Raw genomic sequence first — 25,540 nt, 5'->3', positions numbered from 1 at the left:
CACACCTCCTGCTTGCCCCTCTCACACCTCCTGCTTGCCCCTCTCACACCTCCTGCTTGCCCCTGTCACACGCCATTTGCTAATGCATTGGTTTCTTTGTCTATTTATTTGCTTTGCAATGCTAAGGACTGAGTCCAGGGCCCACCTTCTGCCTAGCCTATTCGTTTCATCTTATCTTTTCTTAAATCAGCCCTTCTTATCATGCTTTTTGACCATCTTAAGATTTTTCTGTGAATCCATAAACACACACACACACTGTTCTATTGCTCTGAGTTTAGAGTAAAGCTATCAGGGTTGTACTGCCAGAGATCTGTCAGGGTGGGAACTGCCCACCAGCTCCTGCTGAGGACTGACCCTTGTAGGAGCCCCTTCCCTTCCCAGTCCATAAATCTAGAGAAGAGCTCCAGACCCCATGGCTTTCTCACCCACAAGGTCACAGGGACACGGCAAGCCACCAGCAAAGCTTCTTTGGTTGAGAATGTTGGCATGCTTGTCTGCCACCATTTGAATTGTGCGCTAAGGAGGGATATGTAAGTCCTCCCTGCCATCCACTCACTCACATTCGCACTTGAAGAATTCAAAGTCCCTGGGGACACTGTCCTCTTTTCAAGCAGGTCATACAGGATCACGCAGAGACTAATGACTGATGATATTCCAGGGGTCTAAAAGGTATACCGCAACTTTCTATGGAACCAAGAAACTTATTTAATTTGTATGCATAAAATCATCTAAATAATCCCCAACACAACCCTTTAAATCCCTTCAGATTTGTGGGGTGGGGATGTGGGAGAAAGGGGGTGATGAATGGGGGGAAATGAACAAGGGCAATATTATTTCACTTGCAGAGTCACAGCCTGGCTGTCTCTGTGGACATCAGCGGTAGCCCTTCCCCAGCTGCCTCAGAGTTTCTGAGCTGTGTAGACTTCCTATGCTCTGCATGGACCAAAGCACGCAGGGATAACAAATTGGTCTCTCCGTGTCTGCTGCTTTTCTCTTTAGTCCCAGGCTATTCTCTCGGGAAAGCAATGGTCTAGCAGTGTGGTAGAGGTTTTGTAATTTCTGCATGCCAGTTACAGGCTCCTTGTCACTCAGTGCTGATTAAATTGTGAGTATGTGTGTGTATGTGTGTGTGTCTATATGTGTATGTCTGTGTGTGTGTATGCATTTGTGTGTGTCTTTGTGTGTGTATGCGCATGCATGTGTCTGTTGTATGTCTGTGTGTGTATGTGCATGCATTTGTATGTGTGTGCCTGGTGTATAAGTTTGTATGTGTATGTCTGTGTATGTCTATGCATGCCTTTGTGTGTGTTTGTGTGTGCACTCATTTGTGTGTGTGTGTCTGTGTGTGTGCATGCATTTGTTTGTGTGCCTGTGTGTATGAGTCTGTGTGTGTATGTCTGTCTGTACATGTCTGTGTGTGTGTCTATGCATGCATTTGTGTGTGTATGTGTGTGTGTATGTGTGTGCCTGCGTGTGTGCATACATTTGTGTGTATCTATCTGTGTATGTGTATGCATGTGTCTGGTTGTGTATGTTTCTGTGTGTTATTGCTGACTCTCTCAGTATAGATGGCTATTCATTTCCAGCCCTGGCCTCTCTGAAGGCCATCTGGTTCTCTTTCAGTCACTCACACATCTGCCCCAGAGATTTGCAAAATGGGCTTCATTTAGCAGCCTAAAAGCCATGTTCCTGTGACTGAAGCCTGAAAGGGAAGTCACGTGGCTCTGTCCTGTGGATCCTGACCAGTGGGTGCACCAACCCAGCTTCCCCGGGGATGCAAGCCAAGCTGTGCTCCGTCACATCTGCAGATGCCTTCTGCCTTTTTTTTCTTTTTCTAAGAGTTGGACTGAGAGCGACCATCCCTCCAGAGGTTTTCCTTGGGACCAGATATGCTTGTACGGTGGGAAAATTGGAGATAAAAGTCATGCTGTTTCTTGGTGGGGCTCCAGGAGTGTTAGATGAATCACAGTGTGTTTAAGGCCATCGCTTAAGTGCTTTGAACAGCAGCTACAGAACATCAGTAAATAATAGACTTTAGCATGGGTCCAAGGGGCCAGTTCCTGGGTAACACTGAGTAGCATCCTCTGCTCCCACAAGTGAAATCTTGGCACCCATGGATTGTCTTGTTCAGAAATGCTTTTTTTGGCAGTTCCATGGTGAAAAAAAAGTGTCAACGCAATAACAATAATCAAGTGAAGTACCAACTAACATAAATCCCTTCACAGATTGTCACCTAAGAAAATTAAGAGTCAATTGAAAGTAATTGTCATCAAATTTAAGTTTCATTGAGGTTTTTTTTTTTAATTAATGTTTTCTCCTATGTCTTATTTTGCTCCATCTTAGCTAATGAGATTCTTGATGTGCTGGTCAGAAAAAAAGATGCTTTTTTCCTAACATCTGTACACTAGACTGCTTCCCGCTGAAACACTCAGACAGGCTTCTTCAGTTCCAACAACGCAGAATGTGTCAGCCGCATGCGTTCATTACTTGCCAGTGAGATGTCAATGAGCCGGAATGCCACAGACAAATAACCACATTGATAGCCGTATACCCTTGACATTTAAATGAGTAACAAACTCTAACCTATAGTGGTGTTTGTTCCAGATAAAATCTTGTTCCTGGGACTTTGCTTGTTTTTTTTTCCCCAGGATGATTTCAAGAACTGTTAGAATATTTGACATGTTCTGCTTCATGTTGAAAGTGTTTTCTTCAGAAATCAAATTATTTTGGGTCAGAGGCAATTTCGACTCTCATTAAAGTAGCATAGCTAGGTTTGGCTTTCTTTGACCTGGAATGTAGGATTCGGTCCCAAGTCAGGGCTTTCTGGTTACTTCAGTCCCCATACAGTCTCTTAAGTCCTATGGTACAGAAGGGCTTTGAGAGACGGGCACACTACAGACTTGCATCAGCCCGAGGGACTGCAGTCTTTCATGATGGGCTTGAAGCAAACCGGATAGCCGTTGCTCTAGTGAGAGACGTTACCTTTCTTTTACTGCATAGTAAAGAAACCTACATCTTCTTCTTGGGACACTATCTCCAATTTCTAGTCTGTTCCCCCAGGGTAAAACCCGGACTATGGCTCTGTTCACAAGCCTTACAAAAATTCAAAAGACCAGTGGAGAATTATGTCCCAGTTGGGTTTAGAATAGAGGTTTAGTAATACCATGTAAGGAAAGGTTGAAGATGGAAAGGCACAAGGCTGTTGGAGAAATTGCTCAGTCATTAAGTGCATCTGCTGCTCCTCCAGAGGACCTGGGTTCAGTTCCCAGCACCCACATGGCAGCAAACAGCCACCTGGAGCAGATCAAGGGACCCATTGCCCTCTTCCTGCCCCAGAGGGTACCAGGCATCCGTGTGGCATACTTCCTACCTGGCAGACAAAACACTAACATGTAAGATCAAAATAAAATAAATATTTTTTTTAAATGAAAATATTCTTGGCTTCTCTTAAGGCTGCCAGTCAGTGTAATGAGTTGTCTGGAGTTTGTAACCAGGAGGAATCTTCCTCCCAAGTGAGGCTGGCTGGGGACTCAGCCTGGTCTTTCATAAGATGCTTTTTTTGTACGAATCCTAAAGCTCTTACAGTTGCGTTTTACGCTTTGAAACCAAATCGCCAGTTTCTTGGTGTCCTGCCTCCAGTGTGGATGGTGGATCCCTCCAAGTTCTGAGAAGCAGAGACTTTCAGGCCTGGGTCACATTTTCCACACTCACATCCGCTTGGTCTTCAGTTAATGAGACTGAAGATGAAAGCTTCTCCTCCCAGCTCTGCCTGCATCAGCTCAGCTGGGAAGACACTCTGCAGTGTCCTGAGCCTGACCTGCTCTGCCCTCAGTGCCCCTCTCCCATCACCTTGAGGTCCATCTTGGCCTCAGAAGTAAGTGTCCCGGGGGTTGAACGGAATTGGTTTCTGCTCTACGTTTTTTAGTCAGTAATCGGCTGCCCCTGGAGTTTCATACCCTTGCCCTTTAGATTTCTTTTCTTTTCTTTTTTTAAATCTCCTTCTCCAGTCATATTCTTTGCTTCTTTCACAGCCCTGCTTTGCCCAAATTTAGATGCCTTTTTAAATATTATTTTCGGTTTTTGGCTCTTCTGGTTTTTGGTTTTCTGTCCTGTAGGTCCCATTTTTGTGGAGAAGGAATGAATGAGCCCTCTATTTGATAAAGTAGCCATTGTTCAAATGGTTTTTTGAACATCACTATCAGTTGCGAGGCAGCCACCACCCAGGAAATAGTCCCTGTCTGCCAACCTACGGTTCTGCCCCAGAGGTGTCCTGCGGGCTTGCCCTATCCTGTTTCTACCTTTGAAGTTATGGATTCATGCCATCCTCAGGCTGTTTCCAAGAAGGCCGCGTCAGTAACTGTGTCCCTTTCAAATTTACTCAAGAGGTTGTTACGTTTTCCAGTCATCTTCATAACACACCCACAAATCTACACTGTCCGAGCCCTGATAGATTTTCCCAAAGCCTCTTTCTAAAAGCCCTTCGTCTCTACTTTTGAAAAAACACACACCTCCTTTTCTGGTTATGGAGTGCTAGGGATAGAACCCAGGACAGTGCTCCCCCAGGGAGCACACTACCAGCCCTCCAGTAGACTCCTAAGTTCTTGATTTTTCTCAAACCTAGGAATTACTGGAGTGTGTGTCCTTAGGCTTAGGATGCACTGAAGCTCCTCCTCCCTCAGATTGGCACTGGAGCACCTTCTCCCTCAGATTGACACTGGAGCACCTCTTCCCTCAGATTGGCACTGGAGCACCTCTTCCCTCAGATTGGCACTGGAGCACCTCTTCCCTCAGATTGGCACTGGAGCACCCCCAGCTCCTCAGTCCAGACTTCCTCTCACAGCTGTTCAGTCTATTCTCTCAGAGCTCATTTGTCTTCGAAGAAAATGTCTCCCTTCCAGTAGATAATCCTCATGTCTTCTTTTGTTTTTTCTTCTCTACCACCATTACCCTGATGGAAGTCCGCAGTGGGTTTTCAGGTCATTGGTGTTGAACCTAAGCCTGCCTGGTTCTACCTATGTGTTTCAGGAATTCACTTGCAGTGACCCCTGCCTTCTTAGCTGTTATGTTTGCAGTAATTTGATAGCAGCCTCGGTTGCAGGACATTTGATCAGACTGTGAGCCCTGAGACTGTGCTATTTACTTGAAAAACCTGGTTTTTACTTGTGGTGTGGCCCAGCCTTAGCACACACCTTTAATTTAAGAGCTTTCAGCTTGAGTATTGTAAACAGGATTAAATAAAGTCAACCACAGGTCAGGAGGAGCAAAGCAACCAGTTGACAAGAAATGAACATAGGCTTATTAAGAAAAAAAAATTAGAGTAAGAGAAAACCAGGAGAACAGAGGGAGAGACCACAGGTAGTAAAAGGAGGGACATTCAGTTGGAAGGGGTTTTCCGAGATTACGTGGGCACTGCTTCTGGGACACCAGCTGAGGAGGAAGGCCAGCTGGGTGCTTTCCTTGCCTCTCTGAGCTATCAGGTTTTCACCAGAGCATCCCAAGTCTCCATAGTTAAAATGGAATGATTGAGGTTTTGTTTAAAAAACAAACCCCCAGCCCCATATTCAATCCCTAAACATGGCAGCTTCTCTTTAGACGCCTACTCTGTCTCTGCTTATTCTCAAATTAAACCTGCTAACTCTCTGTGGGTGGGAGACTAAGAGGAGCTTAGAGTCTGTCACCTGTGAGCCACTGTGAGCCATTTAATCTAGAGATACCCTGAAGCCTACCTTGGTGGGGGAGCCTGAACTGTGTATGTTTTGTTTTGTTCTTTCAACTAAACCTTCCCTCCACCACCCTTGAGGTCCCTGCTGTACATTCACTGAGTCCTCAACGTTAACCCTTGTTAATGGTAATATTTAAAACGGAATGGCCCAATCTAGCTTGTTGTTATAGGGTCACCATGTTCCTGACTAGGCAAGGCCTGAGGCCATGAGCGGCAGCGGGAGCACGCAGATGCTCTGCTTGGCTCAGGCCGAAGGCTCAGGCGGGCCAGAACACAGGCCCTGCCACCCACGAGACGCCAGCGTGGGAGATGGTTCTGCCAATCTACCACGCTGTTTCCACAATGTTTGGCTGAGCCCAGACTATCTCGCCATCCATGCAGTACCGGTAGAAATGAGACTCTAATGTTTAAAGATTAACCAAAGGCTTTATATGTTTGATAATGCTCAATTAACAAGACGCCCACACAATTGGAGGTGTTACCCAATTAACTAACCTAGATATAAGTTGTTACCCAGGACTGCTCTCGATATACACGTGGTTCTCCATGGCTCCTATACCCCTCCTCCTCCTCTCTCACCTCTTCCTCTTCCTCTCCTTACTCCTCCCACATTAGCTCCTCCCAAGTTACCGAGTTGATTGTAGAATGTAGGGGAGGGGGCGGAATATACTGCTACAAACCCTAGACAACTATTACAAACTCATCTTATTCCTTTCAAAGTAAATGTGGCTCTTCCCACTTCCATAATGAAGGGACAGCCTCAGACACCAGCACTCCATTAATGTATCATGGGCAGAATAGCCCACAGTATATGCCACACGTTTCCTGTGTGTGTGGTTATCTGTTGAGTGGGACAGGTTCCATACTGCTGATTAAAAGCTATGTATTCTTAAAGTGACACGCACACTAATGAACCTCCTTCTCTTTTGTCTGCTAAGCACCTGAGAAGTTTCTGTTTTCCTCCTGTCTATCTCAGAGGAATTGGCGGTGGGGGTGGGGGGTACAGGAGAACTGAGGACCCTACAACTCAGGTCTAGCTTCCTTCCAAGCCACTTCCCTTTGATGTAGGGCATTGGTTCATTCCAGAGGCCGCCCTGCATTGCTTCCTTAAGTCTGGGTCTTTCAGCACTGTGCGAGCTATCCAGTAACTGACTCAAACCAAGTTTAACTTAGTCATCCCTTGCCCTTAGGAAATCCCCCACAGTGGATGCCTGCTGCTATCACTTTGCCCTGTGATTCTGTCCCTTGGCTCAGCCCTTCCCTTTGTGCTTGGGACTACAGAGCCTCTGTACACAGCTTGAGCTTGGGGGTGGGGTCTCTAGGCAAAGTGGCTTGCTGCTCAACTTTCTCTAGTCCTCATTTAAGATTGGCCCAGGTCAGATCCTCCCTTCACATCGGATTGCTGATCGGAGTCCAGAATAGTCTCACACTCATTCATTTGTCTTCCTTCGTCTCCGCCCCCATTGCCCCTTCCTCAGCTGGTTAGTGTGGTTTTAGAAGGGAAGCCTGCCTCCATAAATCAGAAATCGACATCGTTTAATTTTCCCCTGCAGCCCCATATCTCAGATGGGGACACTGGCGCTCACGGGAGTTGGCATATATCACTAATAAAATGGCCCAACCAGGATGTGTGCCTCATGGCTGGGTTCTCTGCCCACCTCCATTCCTGCAAAACCTGAAGCTAAAACTGCTTTTTCACTAAGAGAGAATTTCACAGATTGTAGGATAGACGAGAGTCTGGAAAGTTCTATTAGATTCCAAGAGTATAACAGCATTGCCTTGCACGAATTAGAAACTGCTCGTGATTGTAGACCCTGTTAACTGCTGGACTGAACTGAGGTCTTCCAGAACTTCAGGCTAATTTCCTTCCAGAACAGCTACAAATGCCATTTTCAGAGCAGGATCCTTTGTTCTGCAAATTTGGAGGAGGGAATGGGCCCAGCAAAAGGATTCTCTTAGCGCTGGCATTTCCAGACTATTGTCTATGGACAATTGCACAGGACCAAGGGGAGGCTCATTGTAGTCAAAAGTACACTTTGTACACTGCTTCCTGCTAGAATCTGCAGCTAATATGTCTCCACAGCCTGCTTCCTGTTCATTGAGTTCTGAGCCATAGAATGTGACAAACCAGTTTTCTGTTAGGGGAGGAAATGGTTCTATTGAAACAGAACCATTTTTGCTTTGGTTTAAGCCTGGGTTGGAAACTTCGCCCACTGCGTGGTATTGGAAGGGAGGGCCCAATGATAGGTGCTCAAACCTTCTTAGGACCTGTCACCTTTGCACCGGGCTATTTACTGTGACTGGACCTTCAGAAGGGCAGCTTGGCCCTTTGGTCTTTTGCCATGGGAGTGACACAGCAAGACACCTTCACCAGGTATTGGCTCTCCGACATTGGATTCTCCAGCATCCATAATAGCAAGAACTATAACTATATAACTGAGGAGGACTTTGAACTTTGGATCCCCCTGTCTCCACCTAGGGAGTACTGGGATTGGAGGTGTGTACTACCACACCCAGCAAGGTTTCCTCTATACAAGAACAGCCCTTGTAGCATTCTGTTAGGGTACCATGAAGGGGACTCACATTCCTGTGCTATCACTGCTGGGAAGTTCTGCCGTATGTCTTCACTCCTGTTTTCATCTCAATGGTATGACCTTTAAAGTGCTCTTGGTATATCTAGAACCATTCTTGTTTTAGCCACAGTTTACCATAAGATTTCTTTGGCATAAGAAATCTCACAACTTGGAAGTCCTAGGAACTAAATATCATTTCATTCTTTGTTGTACTGGGAGACTGGGGGAGGGGGAGAGAAAACATTCTCCCTGAGGCCTCAACTGACCTCTGTTTTGAAATCTGCCTGAAGTCTGCCCCTCGGCCCCTGCAGATGACTGCTCACTGCCTTTCCTTGGCATCTCCAGACGTTAAATATGATGTAGTGCATGTGATCTCCTATAGCTCATGGTTTCATGTTCAGCCTTCACATGCGATCTGTTGTAGGTCTTGAATGTTATAAGCCAACCAGTATAACTTTTAGAGTCTCTGTTTTCTTTCATCGTCTATCAGATGAGCCCTACTGTTTATGTTAGAATGCATATTTGCTGGTAAAATGAAATGGTAAAAAAAAAAAAATCATAGTGAGTGAGCCACACACTTGTACATGTTGACTGTTCGTGTCTATGATTGCTTTAGCTATAGTATCTTAGGCTGGAAGGAGCAGCATCCTAGTATCTTAGGGTTTGACTGCTATGAACAGACACCATGACCAAGGCAAGTCTTATAAAGACAACATCTAATTGGGGCTGGCTTACAGGTTCAGAGGTTCAGTCCATTATCACCAAGGTGGAAACATGGCAGCATGTAGACAGGCACGGTGCAGGAGGAGCGGAGAGTTCTACATTTTCATCTGAAGACCGCTAGAAGACTGGCTTCCAGGCAGCTAGGGTGAGGATCTTAAAGCCCACACCCACAGTGACACACCTACTCCAGCAGGGCCACACCTTTTAATAGTGCCACTCCCTGGGCTGGGCATATGCAAACCATCACACCTAGTAAATATGAAGCTGAGAATTGAGGAGATGAGGTCTCCACCATGTGCTGGGCAGCCATGAGAGGGTCCTTCTCATGGACTCATGTGTTTATGGGTCATTTTAAGAATCGCTCTGATTCTGTGAAAGGCGTGGGGCTGTGCTGGAACAATGGAGGAAAACAGAAAACAAAGGTGTCCCTAACTCCAGAAACAGGGCTTCAGGTGGCTTTCCTTCCTTGGCATAAGCCTCTCTGCCCAGCTGGCTGTTGTTCTTGGTCTTGGCCCCCATCCATTCAACAGGGACTTGCAAGCAGAGATCATCTTTTTCTTTAAGCAAACCATGAGCCTATGCCTACCTCTGGGAACTGCTGTTCACAATGGAGATGCCTCTTTCTGTGACGGTTTTCGCCTCTCTGAGTGACTCCCGTTTGTGTGGGTCTTGGTTCCCTGTAGTCTCCATGCTTCTTGGTTCCCGTTGGGTTTTCATCAAAGCCAGAAGAGCCTGTAAAATAACTTTCAGGATTCCTTCATGATCTAACCCTAGACACCCGGCAGTCCCTGACACTGTAAGTTTAGCGAGCCAAATTTGTTATCGCTGTTGATCATGACAGGATTCATTTTCCTTCCCAGTGCCCCCTCCAGAACTTTGCCCACATCTCTTTATTCTCTGATTCTTTATTCCTCATTCTTATCTGAGAAGATACTTTAGGGTAAAGAAGAAAGGGAATGTTCAAACACAGAGATAATATATAAAGCTGATCTAAATAATCACCTCATAAAAGACAACTCATTTGGGATACAGCTCTAAATGCTTCTTAGAGTTTACACACGGGATCAGATATACACATATCCTTTGCAAATTTGTGTACAATTCTTAGCATGAAGCCTATCTACTTTAACATGAGGCTTTTCCTCCTCGCATTAAAATTACCTCAGAAGGAAGATAACATTCCAAAGGGGAACATATTATTTCATATAGTTAAGAAGTTTTAAATTTATCCCTCCTTGAATGTAGTGGGGCATGTAAATTTCATATAGGCGTGTGTACATGTGCATGCTTGCAGGCTTACACATGTGTGAATGCTTGCAGGCTTACACATGCGTACATGCTTGTAGAGGCCAGAGGTTGACGTTGGGTGTCTTCCTCAATAGATCTCTACCTTATTTTTTTTCAGGTTTTATTTTTATTCTTATGTACCTGTTATATGCATGTGTGTATATAGAGGCCAGAAGAGAGGGTACTGGGTTCACTGGATCTGGAGTTCGAGACTATTATGAGACCAAAAACATAGGTGCTAGGAATGCAACTTGAGTCCTCAGGAGGAACGGGAAGTCCCTTGACTACTAAGTGGTTTCTCCAACCCACTCATATTAATTTTTGAGACACCATCTCTCAAAAAGCTCTAGTAGAGACCTGCCCATCTCTGCACACTCCCACCCTCGCTCAAATCCCTAGCCTCTGCCTCCTACCCTTTTATGCTGGACTTAGACTCGGGCTACCACGCTCTGCTCTTTACATGGGTTCTAGGGATCTGAACTCAAGTCCTGGGGCTTGTATGAGAGGCCCTTTATTGACTCAGCCGTCTCTCTAGTACCCCTGCCCCACCATTTTTAACAAGTTCTCTCAAATACCCAAGTCTCCTGTTCCAGTCTGCTAGAGGACATTTTAGCATGGTTAGCTTCTCTGGGACACCTGATACCATGGCCTTTGGGACAATCTTCTCCAAATCACTTCCTGGAATCAGATGCCAAACACAGCCTATAGACATTTAGGTTGACTGACACTCCCACAGAACTAGAACAGTTCAGAGTCAGGAGTGTGGCACCCAGAACAGCGTGGGTCGACTGAAAGAAATACGCTCGCATAGCACATGTGGCATATAACATTTCAGTCATTGGTTGGCTACGTTCAGAGTGGTGAGCCCCAGAAGATTATAACACCACTGAAATTTTCCAGCTTAGTGACATTACAGGGCAATATATGTTGGTACCGACATAAGCCTGTGCCACTAGATATAAACATGCAGTATGTCATTATATGCAGTCCGTAGTACCTGACAATAAAGGACCACGTTACTCATTTGCATATTTTCTACACTACGGTCCATACCCTCATTTTACAGCATCAGTCTTGGATCTGCCGCCACTGAGTCTCAAGGGCTGGGTTAAAGGCATGCCCTAGCACCGCCCAGCTAGAGTTAGCTTTTTATATTATAAGGTGAATGTAAAGCATCGTGCCTTATGCTGGTCTCTTGACTATCCAGAGCACCCCGCCCCCACTCCAGGGATTGGCCTAGATCACCTAAGTCTTCCTCACAGTATACTCTTCGGTATTTTCATAATGGCAAAATTGCACTAAAACCTCATCTCCAGAGCATATCACTGTCGTCGACATAAACCGATGTCTTAGAAACAGGTTTGGATGTCTGATTTATCTGTAGCAATTTGCATCATACAAAAATCCCTGAGCCATAAGCCAGGAGACCTGGACTCGCAATCTCGCCTCACCTCTGACTACCATGGGGTGACCTTGATCTCAGTCCTAGGGTCCTTTCCAGTTTGAAAACTTCCTAGTGGGACTTCCCAGCGCCTTGCACTGGTAATCTGAAGGGTGGGACTTTGATCCTGTGAGGGCTTTCTCTCACGTGACACCTGTATTGCTGCTTCTCCAGCCTGTCTGGGATAGCTCCTTGGAGGCCTCGCCTCTCCCATCAGCTCTTTGCTCTGCCTTCTAGATGCCCGGGTCAGAAGAATCCCAGGACGTAGGCAGCTCTGAGGAACCCAAAGGGAACTTGGAAAGTCCCAAACAGGGCAACAGTAAGACGAAACTCAAGAGCCGACTCTCAGGTAAGTGGGAAACCTCCCTGCCTGTGGAGAGTGAGACAGGCTTGCAGCCCTGGGAACGGGGGTGGGGGGTGGGGGGGGGTGGTGGTGGTGTTGGGAATGGTCCCATTAACAGGACGAACACTCTAGTGCAATTCAGGCTGGCCTTCAGCTTGTGATGATTCCCAAGCTGGCCTGAACTCACAATCCTTCCGCCTCATCCTAAGTAGAGAATTAACAGACTTGCACCTAGGGAGATGAGCCCTTTATCTCCTTAAAACCTCAGAACCATTTTTTTTTCCACCAGGAAGGCAGAGCCTGGCAGAGCAGCTCCGTTAAGCCTAGCTGCCCAAATGACTTGTTTTTTTTGAACCATTACAAAGTGCATGTCAGCATGTGTGTGTCTGCTGAAACTTCAATTTCCTGAATGCTTGGTTCATTTATCTTGATGAGGTTTCAGGTAACCCTTTCAGAGTCGACTCTCAGGTGGCCCATATTCTCAGCACATACATGCCCCTGCCCCCCCCAAAAAAATTCTCAGCCAACTAGAACAAGTGGCAAAGGACTTTATCTCACATCAAGTTTGTGTCTCAGCTAAGCAGGAGAAATAGGAAAAGAGGTTGCAGCTTCCAGAACTGATAGAGTCCATGTTCTATATGCCCTGGTTATTTCCATGGACAACCTGGCCTATGCTCTGAGGGAAACAATAGAAGACACACAGGACTCTCAGAGGTTCTTGGCACTTTTGTTAGATACTTTGTCTCCCTCAAAAATAAAATTTTGTGACGGTGTTCATACGAAAGTACATTCTGGGAACTGGGAAGATGGCTCAGTGGGTTGGTATTGAGATCAGATCCTCAGTACCCATGCAAAAGCCAGGTATGGCATACTTCTGTAACCCTAGCACTGGGCAGAGACAGGTGAAGCCCCAGGGGCCTACTGGCTGGCCAGTCTATCTGAAACTGCAAAGTCAAGAGTTTAGTAAGTGATTCAGTCTTAAAACAGAGGCAAAGACCAAAAGGAAAGACATCTGCCATCAACCTATGGCCTTCTAGAGCAACTGTAGGTACACACACACACACACACACACACACACACACACACTGTATAAAAATAAAGTATAGATTGCAAACATCTGACAACATTCGTCTCTGGCTGGTATACTGTGTATACTGCGTGCATGTGCACATATACCACACACAGTAAATTAAATAAATGGTGCAGAATAATCAAGGAAGCCACCTAATGTCAACCTGTAGCCTCTGTACACACCTGTGGACTTGTATACTTCCACACACATGTGTACACACACACACACACACATACACACACACACGCATGTAGGACACATACACTTAAGATATAGACTGAATCCATTACTGTCTGTTCGTTACTATTATGCTCAACTTTTCCTGCATTTAAACTGTATTAAAGCTTTTTTATGTGTCACAGACTCCTGACACAGCACCTACTGGCCTAGCAGTTAACTTGGCCGAGGAACAGGACAATTGGGACTTGGCTTGCTCCTTCCACTTTGAACTGAACTCAGGTCATTGGAATTGCACAGCAAGTGCTTAAACCACAGAGCTATCTTGCTGCCCCTTCCCCCCACAGCCTTATATTTAACTTACAGAATGTCACCCAACATCCCCCATCCCATCATTTTCTTCTTCTCTACCCAGATCCCTGGAAAGGGGGAGCCAAGACTTGCCCACCCCACCCCACCCCCATCACCGGAGCCTCTGCTCTCTTTAGCCTCAGAGAAGATAATAGTGTGGGACCATAAAGTGTAATGCCTTAAAGCTCTGTTTGCAAAAATGAGTTATTTTGCATTGATAAATGACACTGATGAGGCAGCATCGTATTTAAATGAGCAGTAGAGGTTGATTTGGGGGCAGAAAGGGATGGCGTCAGGTAGAGACTCCCTGAAGGCTCTCACCTCTGGACAACAAGCAGCTCCCCACCAGAAGCTCTGAGAAAAGCCCCTTTAAACCCTGTGTGTACACGGGCAGAAAAGAGGCAGTGGTGTTGGTCAACCCCAGGGAGGCTCTCTGGATTCTGGAGAGACACAGGGACCTTTGAAACCTCCGTTGTCACATTCCTTATTTTATAGATGAGATCCGAGCAGCTAAGGAAATCCCAAAGGTCACTAGGTTGGAGCCAGGAAACGGACCTGCATTCCAGACAGTTCTTACTACCGGCTTCTTGTATCGAAGGCTTTCTGGATTTGGATGTGGGGAGGGGCATGTGTCTCAAAGACCTTGAAGTCTGGTTTTTCGAACTATGTCATCCATATTGTCAATTTGGAACCAGTAAAACACCTTTAGCTGATGGCCAGTCCAGGGCTGGGCCACTGTTTGCCACAGGGGGAATCTCACCTTCTCAAGCCATCCAAGCCTGAGGTACAGAAACACGGAGTAGGGGAGGAAGCATGCGCAGGCATCCGCCAGAACTGGGCTCAGTTTCCTGCGTTGCCCCTGAGACAAGAGACCTGGGACCAGTGTCTTCTACAGGCCTCGGCTTCTTTATCTGTGAGAGGAGGATTACACTATGCATGTGTTCTTCCCGTAAGTTTGAGTTGTCCTTGAGCCCAGCCTTTTGGAAGACCCAATGGGAGAATGGATTTAGCTCTGCTGTTCCAAAGCGTGGCAGCCATGGGCCCTGCCCTCAGAAGCACCCATTGTTTGTATTGTTGAAGCCATTAATATTATGGTCATGATTTTCATTTTCATTCTTACTGTTCTTGCTTCTTTTCCCTCTTTAGAGGGGAAAATAATGTCTGAATGGCTTCAGACAGGAAAGCCTTCGTGAGAACTCTTAGTCCCCTGGGAAGGCAACCCGCACGTATGCATGGTGACGGCTTAGATGATGCACACACACCTTCAGGCAGCAGAGCGGCTGGGAGTCTCTCTGGGCTGTGTGCTGATGGATGCATTCAGAAACAGCCGGATAAAGGAGGCCCTGGTAGAAGACTGGAGACCAGTTGTCTAGACTTGGAGAAGAGTGGGAAGTTTTTTTTTTTTCCAGGCAATTGGGGAGAATGAAAGATATTTTGGACAACTATTTTTAATCCTCTCTTATTTGAGAGGCTAACCTTTGACGGCAGTAATGATCCAGTCCAGCCAAGCTTGGCAAGAGCGCATAGGGGAAGAACTGCAGGCTATTGAGGTGGGAGGTGATGGTGGTGTGCACAAAGTTGAGGTAAACCCGTGATGTTTATATATTCTCAGTTCTGGAAATGAGTACAGAGGTGGACACATCCTTAGCAGCCAGCAGGATAGATCCAGATTCCTGTGGTAGGGTGGGAAGAGGAGAGTGGGCAGCTTAATCTGGAGACATGCGCTAAAGAAAGCTGGAGAACTGGGCTTTCACAGTACTGCTTCACTCTATAAAGACATTTGCATATAGGAGTCTGTTTGGTTTTAGGGTTGTTTTTGTTTTGTTTTGTTTTGTTTTGTTTTGTTTTGTTTTGTTTTGTTTTGTTTTGTTTTGTTGAGATAGGGTTTTTCTGTATAGCTATGGCTGTCCCGAATTCTGTCTGTGCACAGTCTGCTTGCCTTTGCCTCCAGAGTGCTGGGATTAAAGGCATGTGTCACCATCACCCAGCTTATCTGTTTATTTTTAATATGAATACCTGTGTATCTGCCTAGAGAGGTGTGAGAGATGTGGGTCCTCTGAAGCTGGGACCTGCTTAATGTAGGTGTTGGAAACCAACCTCAGGTCTTCTGCAAGAACAATATGTGCTCTTAACCAGTGAGCCATTTCCCCAGCTCCGTCTGGGAGGTTTCGCAACCCGCTCCTCACGGGTCCATCTTCCAGATCTGGATGTTTGTTTCGTGTTCCTCTTGTATGAGTCACTGCGGGTTGACATATCTCAGGGTATTATCAGCGGATGCTACCGTATGTGGGTTCTCTCCTGATGATGACAAGCGCCTCCCTGTCAACTTGAAAGGAATTTTCTTCTAACAAATCTTTCTCAGATGAGGAAGCATGCCAAGAAAGATTAATCTGGCCCATGAATTACTAAGTTATGCATTATTGTTCCAGCCATTTCCATGAGGGCTTTGCCCAGTCTGGCTCCAAAATGACTAAAGCAACATCATCTTTCATTTCACAGAACAATTTTCTAATATTCTAGCCCAGGTTTTCTTCACTGCCTACCTCTCTTCTTGCCAGCAGGGACCTCCTTTAATTTCCGTACTTTTGATTTATCCGTGTTAACCTCTTAAAGTTTGTGATCTTTTTAAATGCAAAAACTTTCCTCGGCTGCAAAGGGATTTCAGATGTTTGAAAACCTCCTTTCACAAAGTGAATATTTAGCTTTTGAAAAGCTGAGCCTTAAGTGACATCTTAACCGTATCAGCACCATGTCATTGTTAAAACCTCAGCATCGTGTGACTTTCTAAAGCCTACTGTTATCTTGCCGTATTCCATAAGAATTTTTAGAGAAATTTCCAGATGGAAATTGGACACTATCAAATGAATTACACAGCCCAGGAAAAATCAGTCCCCTAAAGAATCTATGTATGGAACCAGAGAGATGGATGGCGCATATTGCTCTTACAAAAGACCTCACTTCAGTTCCAAGAACCCATAGAGGGAGATTTGAAATAGTCCATAATTCCAATAACTCCAGCTCCAAGGTCTAACACCTCTGTCTCTTCAGGCACCTCCACTGGCATGTGTGTATACCCACACACAGACACACTCGGGTGTACATCATTCAAAATTAATCTTTAAAGAAAGAATTGACATATGTATTTAAGCAAGCACATGTGTAATATGTAGTATTTAATATAGAAATAGTGATTATAGCTTTATTCATATGTAATTGATCTATCATTTCAGATAATATATAATCTAACTTAGGTGTTTTTAAATCATTATAGATTTTGTGAACATAGGTCAGTGGTAGGTTGCAAACACCCCATACATATACACATACACACACACACAGACACACGTGCATAACACACACATACACATATACAGACACACATGCATAATACAGACACACATATACAAACACACACATAATTATTGCAAAAGTTTCTTAAATAGGATACAAAAACATCAGTTATAAAAGTAAAAGTTGATCTGCAGTCATCCTTGCAAAATTACATTTTAGTCTATAATAGGCAACATATATACAAGTGTGGTCCCATATAATTATATCAAAAAGTAATATTACGGCCACCCAGGATAGTTAGATTTAATTGACATGATCTGGAATCAGCTGGAGGGATTCTAAATGAGTGGTCTAGATAAGGTTGGCCTGGGGACCTGCCTGGAAGAGATTTGCTTTATTGAGTATACCTAACTCAGGTAGGATGGCCCATCCTGGATGGGGTGCACCATTTTATCGGCTGGGTCCTGGACTGACAGGGAGCAAGCTGAGCGCTAACATGCATGAATTTGTTGTTCTCTGCTTCCTGACTGTGGATGTGCTATGACAGAGCTCCTGCCCTGTGACTTCCCTGCCATGGTGAACCATAAATGGGGCCAGGAGCTAAAACAAACCCTTTTCCCTCCAAGTTGTCAGGGTATTTTATTAAGGAAACAAAATATAGACTATATAATATCTGAAACGTTAGAAAAGAAACTATGACACCTTTTATTTTGTGTAAACACACTCTACACTCCTTGAAGCATCCTGTCAGTAAGCCATACGTGACTGCATCACGCTGTTAAGATTACGGCTTCTTTGCGTTTGCCAGAAAATACCATGAGACAGTGTAAGGCCCGGATGTGGAGAACATCTTTATAATTCATAGATCCGACATAGGATTCACAGTCTCACATGTTAAGATAAAGAAAACTTCCTAGAATTCAGAAAGAAAATTTAATCAAAGAATGGACGGGAACATTAAACAGATATTACAAAAGGAAGCAGCCGCTGGCTACATACACCCAAGTGTCACCTCATCAGTTGTGGGGGGCGGGGGGGAATGAAAATTGGAAGCCACAGTAAGATTGTTGTGCACCCAGGAGAGTGGCTGACGTTAAATACTGACAGAGAGCAGGATGGTGGGGTGGGGGGAGACAGAGTTCATCCTGCCGTGACCGTGCTGAGAAGGAAGACATGTCAGGAGCCAGCGACTCCATGACGACATATCGTCGGGATATCTCACATTCACAGGAGGCGTGCGTGAGAATACGACGGCTATAGTCTTGATCAGGAATCAGCAAGCTACAACCCACGGAGGACAAAACTAAAAACATGTATGTCAGCACACATGACATGCACACACACACAGCGTTGCGGAGTCTCACAAATTAAATATGTTAAGGGTAACCAAGCCGGCTCAGTAGGTACCCCTGATCCTAATGACCACAGTTCCATTCCCAGGACGGACATAGTGGGAGGAGCAAACCGACCCTTCTATGTTGTCCTCTGACATGCACACCATGACACATGCGCCCCCACAAGCGTACATACACAAAATAAAGATATATGTTAAGAACAAGGAGCTCTATACACAAAAGTACATATTCATATCGAGTTCAAAAATAGGTAGACATGACCAATGATGTTTGAAGCAAAGATTATGTTATCACTGGGCAAGGAGCATTTAGTAAATAAACCAAGGGGGCTTCGGAGACTATGGTTAATGCCTTTTGATCTGTGTGTTAAGAGGTCACGTGGAATTTCACCCAGGTACTTTTGTGCACATTTAAGTTATACTTAATTTATTAAGTTTTTATTGATGCTTACATCAATAAAATATGTTAATTAGGAAGCCACTACTAAACTAGGTATGTTTTTTTTCAGCACTCAGAGATTTGGAGTCACACAACACAAGAGAATTCTGAATTCCAGGCCAGTTTGGCTACATAATAAGATCTCTGTCAACTGTACCTCTCAAAAAAAAAATCACTATTATAATTTATGGAATAAAAGCACCCATCCAGCAGTGATGCCATGCAAATATAAAATGGTGTTCTGCCATTACTACAAGACCACGTGCCCCACCCACCCCCTTCCTGGTTTATTGCTGTCCCCAGCACGCAGCATCTGATTTAATGCATGCATTGCTCCTCTGGCTATCCTGTCACTTCCTGAAACTCCCAGTTTCTTTGTAGCTCAGCATCATCATCTTTGAACACAGCAGGGTTATGCAGAACCTGGTGCTAGGACCAGACAAGCTTGGTCCTTTGTCCATCTTTACCTCCAGACCTTCTAAGCCCATCGGTGATTATGAGTATGGTGTTTAGGCCTGTCCGTTCTGTTAACTCTTCTCGTCCCTCATCAAGCCGTGCCTCCACCATCTTTCATTGCAGGAGGTGTCCACCGCCTAGAGTCAGTTGAAGAATATAATGAACTGATGGTACGAAATGGGGATCCCCGGATCAGGATGCTGGAGGTCTCCCGAGATGGCCGGAAGCACTCTCTTCCCCAGCTTCTGGATTCTACTGGCACATCACAGGTTAATCCTGGGGTGGTGGGGCCTCTGGTTCACTCATAGCCACCATTTCTTTTTTAGAGATGAAAGTACAGATTTCAAACCCCTGTGTCTCCATGATTATGTGTGTCTGTGGGAGGTTGTGTGTGTGTGTGTGTGTGTCTGTCTGTAGGGGGTTGTGTGTGTATGTATGTGTGCGTGCGTGCATTTTATTTCTTTTCAAAGACCAATGTAGACCCCTGTTCAGAAGAGCTGATAAGGGCCATGCGTATTTAAGCCCGGAGACAGTAGAGCCCGAGCCACAGAGAAAGTGTGTGGGATCTACCCAGAAAGATTAGAAAGAAGCCAGCTCAATAGTTGAAGCAAGTAGGGAAGTAATCTCTTAATGGATCTCCGCAACTCGGTTCCCTTCATGCTGTGTGTTTTGGAACTAAGAATTACTCTCGATTGCCAGGAGACAATGGCGTCTCACAGTCTGTAGTAAACCAGAATTGCTTATACTAGGAGTGTCCTATGTGGGTCATTGTGAGCACATGTGCCTATACCATGCCTGGGGTCCTACCTGCTCTCCAGTAAGGACTCAAACAGCCAGGATCAGGGGCACCGTAAGGGGTAAAGGAAGTAGTTTGCATTACAGAGCCTGTTCCTGTCAGGAACTCCGTCTCGATAACTCTGAATAGGGTTTCGTCCTCCATTATCTTGTCCCTGGCCCACAGGAAACTAGGTGGCAGGCTCACAACCAACTTGGATGTAAGCTCAGCCTCCAGGGACTCGGGGTTCCTTGTGTTCTGGTGCCATGACCCAGACAGGGAATCATGGCATTTTTCTCTAGGCCTATCAGAAGAAGGGCCAGAAGAGGAAGTTATAACAGCAGTGGTATCCCAAAGTGTAACACTTGGGGACTCATAGGAGACAGGGGTCTAAGGGTATCGGACCTTACTTTTAATGTGTTATGACCACTTTGCAGGTGGAACAACCAAGGCTCAAAATGGCTGAATATTTTACTCAAGGTTATATGTCAGAATCTGAGGGGGGAAAAAAGGTTATAGTCTATAATATCAAAATCAAGTATTTGTGGGGTTTGCTTTTGTTTTTTCTGTTGCACTTTACCTGGGGTGGGGGGAACCATGTTTCAAAGCAGATGCTGATCAGGAATTGACTCCCCGTCAGATTGAGGTAAGGGGGGGGGGTTGCTCAGAAAACATCGGGATAAAGATTTGAATAGTGTCTATCAAAGTCATGTGGACCAGCAACAGGAGACAGTCAGGTCTGCGTCCTCAGGATAACCCACCAGGACTCAGAGGAATGGGAGGAAGGCCAGGAGATGGTTATAGAACCTCACTGTCTGGCTGCTTTAGAGTGAGGGAGAAACCACGGTTTACTTTCTTCATGGCTGAGGCCCTCACACCCGTGTGGCAACTTCTCTTCTGTCTACTGAGGAAACTTGTCTATGTTTATATCCAGAAACACCCATTTCTAGCCAGGCCTCAGAGGTCAGGAAGCTCGTGCTAGGGTAGAAAGTCTTAGCAGAGAGTTTTTCCCGTCTTCAGATTGTCCTTCCTCTTATCTTCATACCTTTCCCTTTTCACCCCTGGGGACCTCTCCTACCCATCTTTTCTTTCTTTCTTTTTTTTTTCCTCCATTAAAAGTGCTGCCCAGTGTTGAGCTATCCAATAACGCGTTGAGGGTAGGTATAAGTGGATTGCGTCAGTACCATCCAAGATGGCAGCTATGTGTGTCTCAGCCTGTGAATGCAGCTGAGAAGTGTATTTTCATTTTAGTGAACCTTATTCTAAAACATATAGCCACTGATTGCCAGTGGGTAGCGAATCAGATAGCACAGATCTATGGGGTGCAGAAGGGCCCTTTAGACTCTTAAATGGCCACCTGAAGCACTGAGGCCTTAGACCTCCATTTGCTTCCCAGAGAGAGGTGGCATGAAGCAGGGCTGGAGATTGGTGATCAGAGAAATGGGTTCCCCAAGGGGGTCATATGCGACCCCCTGTGTTCAAGGGTTGGCAAACCACAAGCTGTGTCTGGCCGCTCTCTGTGGTGGTTTCAGTAAATGGGTAGTAACACTGCCAAGCCCACATCATTTATTTCATGAGACCAAGTCTGGGCGGTCCATGTTACTGGCAGCTATTCCGTCAAACTGCACAGTATAACTTCGAAGCTGCCAGCGGATGCAAAACATCCCTGGCAGGAGAGAATGTCTCATTCCTGCATATGGATGAAGCGGACACAGTCAGGGATAAGAACTATTTTGTGATGGTTCTTTTCTCATATTAAACATGAACTGTTTTTTTTCCCACTTGTGCTATGATCTCGGCACCACAGAAGATATTTATTATTCTAAGAGAGTGTCGGAGAATTAAAGACGTGCATTAGCTGTCGTCAGACTGTTGATTATGCTGTCAGAATGCATTCTGCTGACACACGTGAATGTCATGGGCGAGGGCATGAGAGAGGCATTGGGGTCGGAGCTGCCGGCCAGAAGGGGAGACTGTGGCTTATGGGAAAGTATTTAATTTTTTCCAAATACGAGGGATTAGAACTGAAATGGTTGCCGACTCTCAGCAGGGTGTTTGATGTGGAAAAACAGTTGTCTGGGTTTGTGGTTTGCAGTTTATAAGAAGCATAGGCTTGCTGGTTTTTTTTTTTTTTTGAATGAGTAAATTAAGCTTAAAATGGTGAGATGCTTTTTTAAACATGATTTGGAACTGGAGTCGTCTCAAAAGAGAGCTTCAAGAATAGCCCAACCCCAGGGTGGTCATCTTTGTTCTCCTGACTCCATTCCAGAAGGGTCTGTGACATATGGTTAAGTGATACAGGTGTTTGGGGTCGCTAAGCAGCTCTCCGTGACGGGGCAGGTACAGCAAGCAAGGCACAGAAGTGGGAGAGCCTGTTCCATTAAGTATTTAGAGTAAACTTTCTTTAAGCCAGTGGACCACAGATGGACCAGTGGGAAACTGCCCCCACAGAAGGCAGCTGAGATTTTCAAAGTCTCCTTGGTTGCCAGAGCCCACAGCAGGGTAGATGAGAGTATCTGGTCTTGCTTCTGCTGGCTTTCAGGAATACCACATCGTGAAGAAGTCTACCCGCTCTCTGAGCACCACCCACGTGGAATCACCGTGGAGGCTCATTCGGCCCTCCGTGATTTCCATCATTGGGCTGTACAAAGAGAAAGGCAAGGTGAGTGCTTTCCTATGGGCCCTTTTGCCTTCCAGTGAGTGGTAGCATATTCCTTAAGCAGTCAGTCTTCGTTTTGGTTTAGTTTGTTTTTACATTTTAAAAAGTAACATAAAAAGGAATAATATGACTTCCCTGGCATTCCTTTCCCGCCTCACGAGGAAGGGCTGGCTCCTACTCTTTGCCATGTTGATACAGGGAGTTTCCAGTCCCTCAGTAGATACTTGGGTGGAAGAAATGATCCCCCAATCTTTCTGGTTCTGTTCCCTTTGAAAGAAATATACCACCAGCACCCTTAGAGAGTGGTCCCGCCATCATTTTGAGTAATGGCTTTGCCATTATACAAATGCACAGATACGTGGTATTATGTAAGTACTGAAATACCTACTTTGACGAAATAAATGGAAACATTGAAACAAATATGGCACCTGCAAGGTGTGAATGGGTTTGGAGAGCCATTCGGTTCTTCAGTAGGAAACTCTGATTCTTGGAGGCAAAGACTGTCAAATATTAGAAATCCCTACCTTGATATGACACAGGCCTAGTACACTACAACTATATCTGAAGAGGGAAACAGGGAAGGAAACTTGAATTTTAAACCTGAACTCCAAACCTGAGGAGAAAAGATACCTCAGTCAGATACTGCAGGGGTTTTGTAGTTAAATTCTGAAGCCTGGACTCATCCACTTTGAACTGTCGTCTACTTTGAACACAGGGCCTTGGCTTCAGCATCGCTGGAGGAAGAGACTGCATTCGAGGCCAGATGGGAATTTTTGTCAAGACCATTTTCCCAAATGGATCAGCTGCGGAGGACGGCAGGCTCAAAGAAGGTAAGCAAGAATCTCTTGGTGAGATCTTTAGTGACAGCCTGAGTCCTGGAGAGTCTGTCCACTTGTGAGATGTGACGGCAAGGAAGCTGAGGTCATGGTGCTATAGATCGTCACTGAATCCAGCACTGAATCATAATCTTGGGCAGACCACATGACCCAAGCTTCACTCTCCTGGAACAAACTTGGTGTTAATGCCTTGAAGCATTCTTTGTGGAGGTTAAAAGAGATTGTATATGGGAAGTAGCTTACTATTTCTGTTGCCAACTGTAGGTTGTAGTGACAATTTTGGAAGTTTGATTTCTTTAAAAAACACAGAAATCATTTAAGAATATGCTTTCGTTCTAATCCCAGGTGTGGGTATATGAGACTGCATCAGGCTGTCCACAGCAGCTGATTTGCCTCATGCTCTAGCAGAGGTGTGATTTTGCTGGTAACAGATAGTTTCTGCGATTGTGTGGTGTTTGGAATTCTGGGACTTTTGAGAGAGTATATAAATGCTAGGGCTGCTGTTTGCTCACAGTTTGTTAAGTAGTCGTGCACAAAGAAGAAAGAAGAAGAAGAACTTAGATATCCTGCCTGCAAAGACCAAACTTGTCCCTAGGAATTTAACACTCCCAACCAACAGGAAGCAGTCTAATGATGACGTCACGTCACCCCCTTCCCCTTCAATCCTTTTTTTCTCTCCTATGTAGTGTTAGGGGTTGAAAAGAGTGGAAAGAGGGTAGAGAAGGGCAGAAGAAAGGAGAACCCACAAAGTAGCCAAAATCCAGCTACCGTAGGTGTTTACCCTAACAACTGGTTCCTTGCTCAGCTCTTCTGCCTTAAAACTTTCTGAGAATTTGACAGTCCAGTCTGTCTTTAAGGATGATGGGAGAGCAGAGTACTTTAGTAGCTATTTAATGTCTTGCTGTTAAAAAATCAATACTACATAGCTGGTTCCTAATTGAATACCTTCCCATTCTCCATAGTGCTTATCAGACAGAAACACAACAGACAAGTGATTTGGGGTGCAGATTAAAGTAACCCTGAGATTTTTAAGTTACACCTTTCAAATAGAGTTTTCAAATGTTTAACTACACCTTGTCTTATATGGTGCTTTAGACATTTACACGCATGTGTATGTATTTATTTCCCGTTAAAAGCTCATTGAGTAGATATTTTGGAATGATCCTTTTATAGATGAGAGAACTGGCAGTTGGAAATGTTCAACTACTAGAAATCTGCTCCTCTCTGTGTGTAGCCCTGGCTAGCCTGCAACTTCTTATGTAGACCAGGCTGGCCTCTAACTTGCAAAGAACTGCCGGGTTTTACCTTGTGCATGCTGAGATTAAATGTATGCATTACCACGCCCAGACGTAGTAGCTTCTTATATTAAGAAAATTCTCACTGTGTATGTTTACGTATCTTAACAAAATATTTATCTGGATTCTAAGACTTTATTTTCATGACTCAAAATTGTCAGTAAATTGTGAACATAACTTTGTATAACACTAACAAAGGTATGAATCCTGTTTTTCTTTTTTCCCCTCCCTTTTAATATCCTTTTATTCTTCATTTTTAAGTTACAATTATATACTTTGGTATATATGTGTGCGTGTACAGTTGGGTCACAGTGCATGTGCGGTGGTCAGAAAACAAAGTAGAAGAGTCAGTTCTTCTTTCCCACATGCGTGTCCCAGGACTCAAACTCATGTCATTAGGCTTGGCAGCAAGCTCTCTTACCCAGAGAGCCATTCCACGGGCCCAGCATATGTCTTTCATGAGGTGATTATGTCAGGATATTTTTAGTCACCTTTAGAAATGATACAACTGACCAGTCCTGTTGGCTCCAAGTGTAGTGGTCACTGGGTTATTCGGGTTTACTTCCCTTTTGAAAACTGGTAGAGTGAATTGAAGTGTCCTGGTTTTGGGCGGAGCATGTAGAAGCATTTGTGTAACAGTGTGACTTGACCAGGCATAGTACTTCTTGAGCAAAATATTTGTGTGTGTGTGTGTCTCTGTCTCTCTCTCTCTCTCTCTCTCTCTCTCTCTCTCTCTCTCTCTCTCT

At 45.1% G+C, this 25,540-nt stretch overlaps 1 protein-coding gene across 1 annotated transcript in view; it reads left to right on the top strand.

The window, feature by feature from the left end:
• Pdzd2 (PDZ domain containing 2) overlaps positions 1-25,540 on the top strand; it is a 139,186-nt gene that overhangs the window by 67,130 nt on the left and 46,516 nt on the right. Inside the window, exons 6-9 of the mRNA XM_028767529.1 lie at positions 11,984-12,095; positions 19,353-19,498; positions 22,547-22,666; positions 23,379-23,493. Of these exons, the coding sequence (XP_028623362.1) occupies positions 11,984-12,095; positions 19,353-19,498; positions 22,547-22,666; positions 23,379-23,493 (493 nt within the window). The remainder of the gene's footprint in view (positions 1-11,983; positions 12,096-19,352; positions 19,499-22,546; positions 22,667-23,378; positions 23,494-25,540) is intronic.

This window comes from Grammomys surdaster, unplaced genomic scaffold (genome assembly GCF_004785775.1).
Source record: "Grammomys surdaster isolate TR1022 unplaced genomic scaffold, NIH_TR_1.0 174, whole genome shotgun sequence".
NCBI lineage: Eukaryota > Metazoa > Chordata > Mammalia > Rodentia > Muridae > Grammomys > Grammomys surdaster.
Note: the sequence above shows the minus strand (reverse complement) of the source record. Positions and strands in the feature narration are given on the sequence as shown.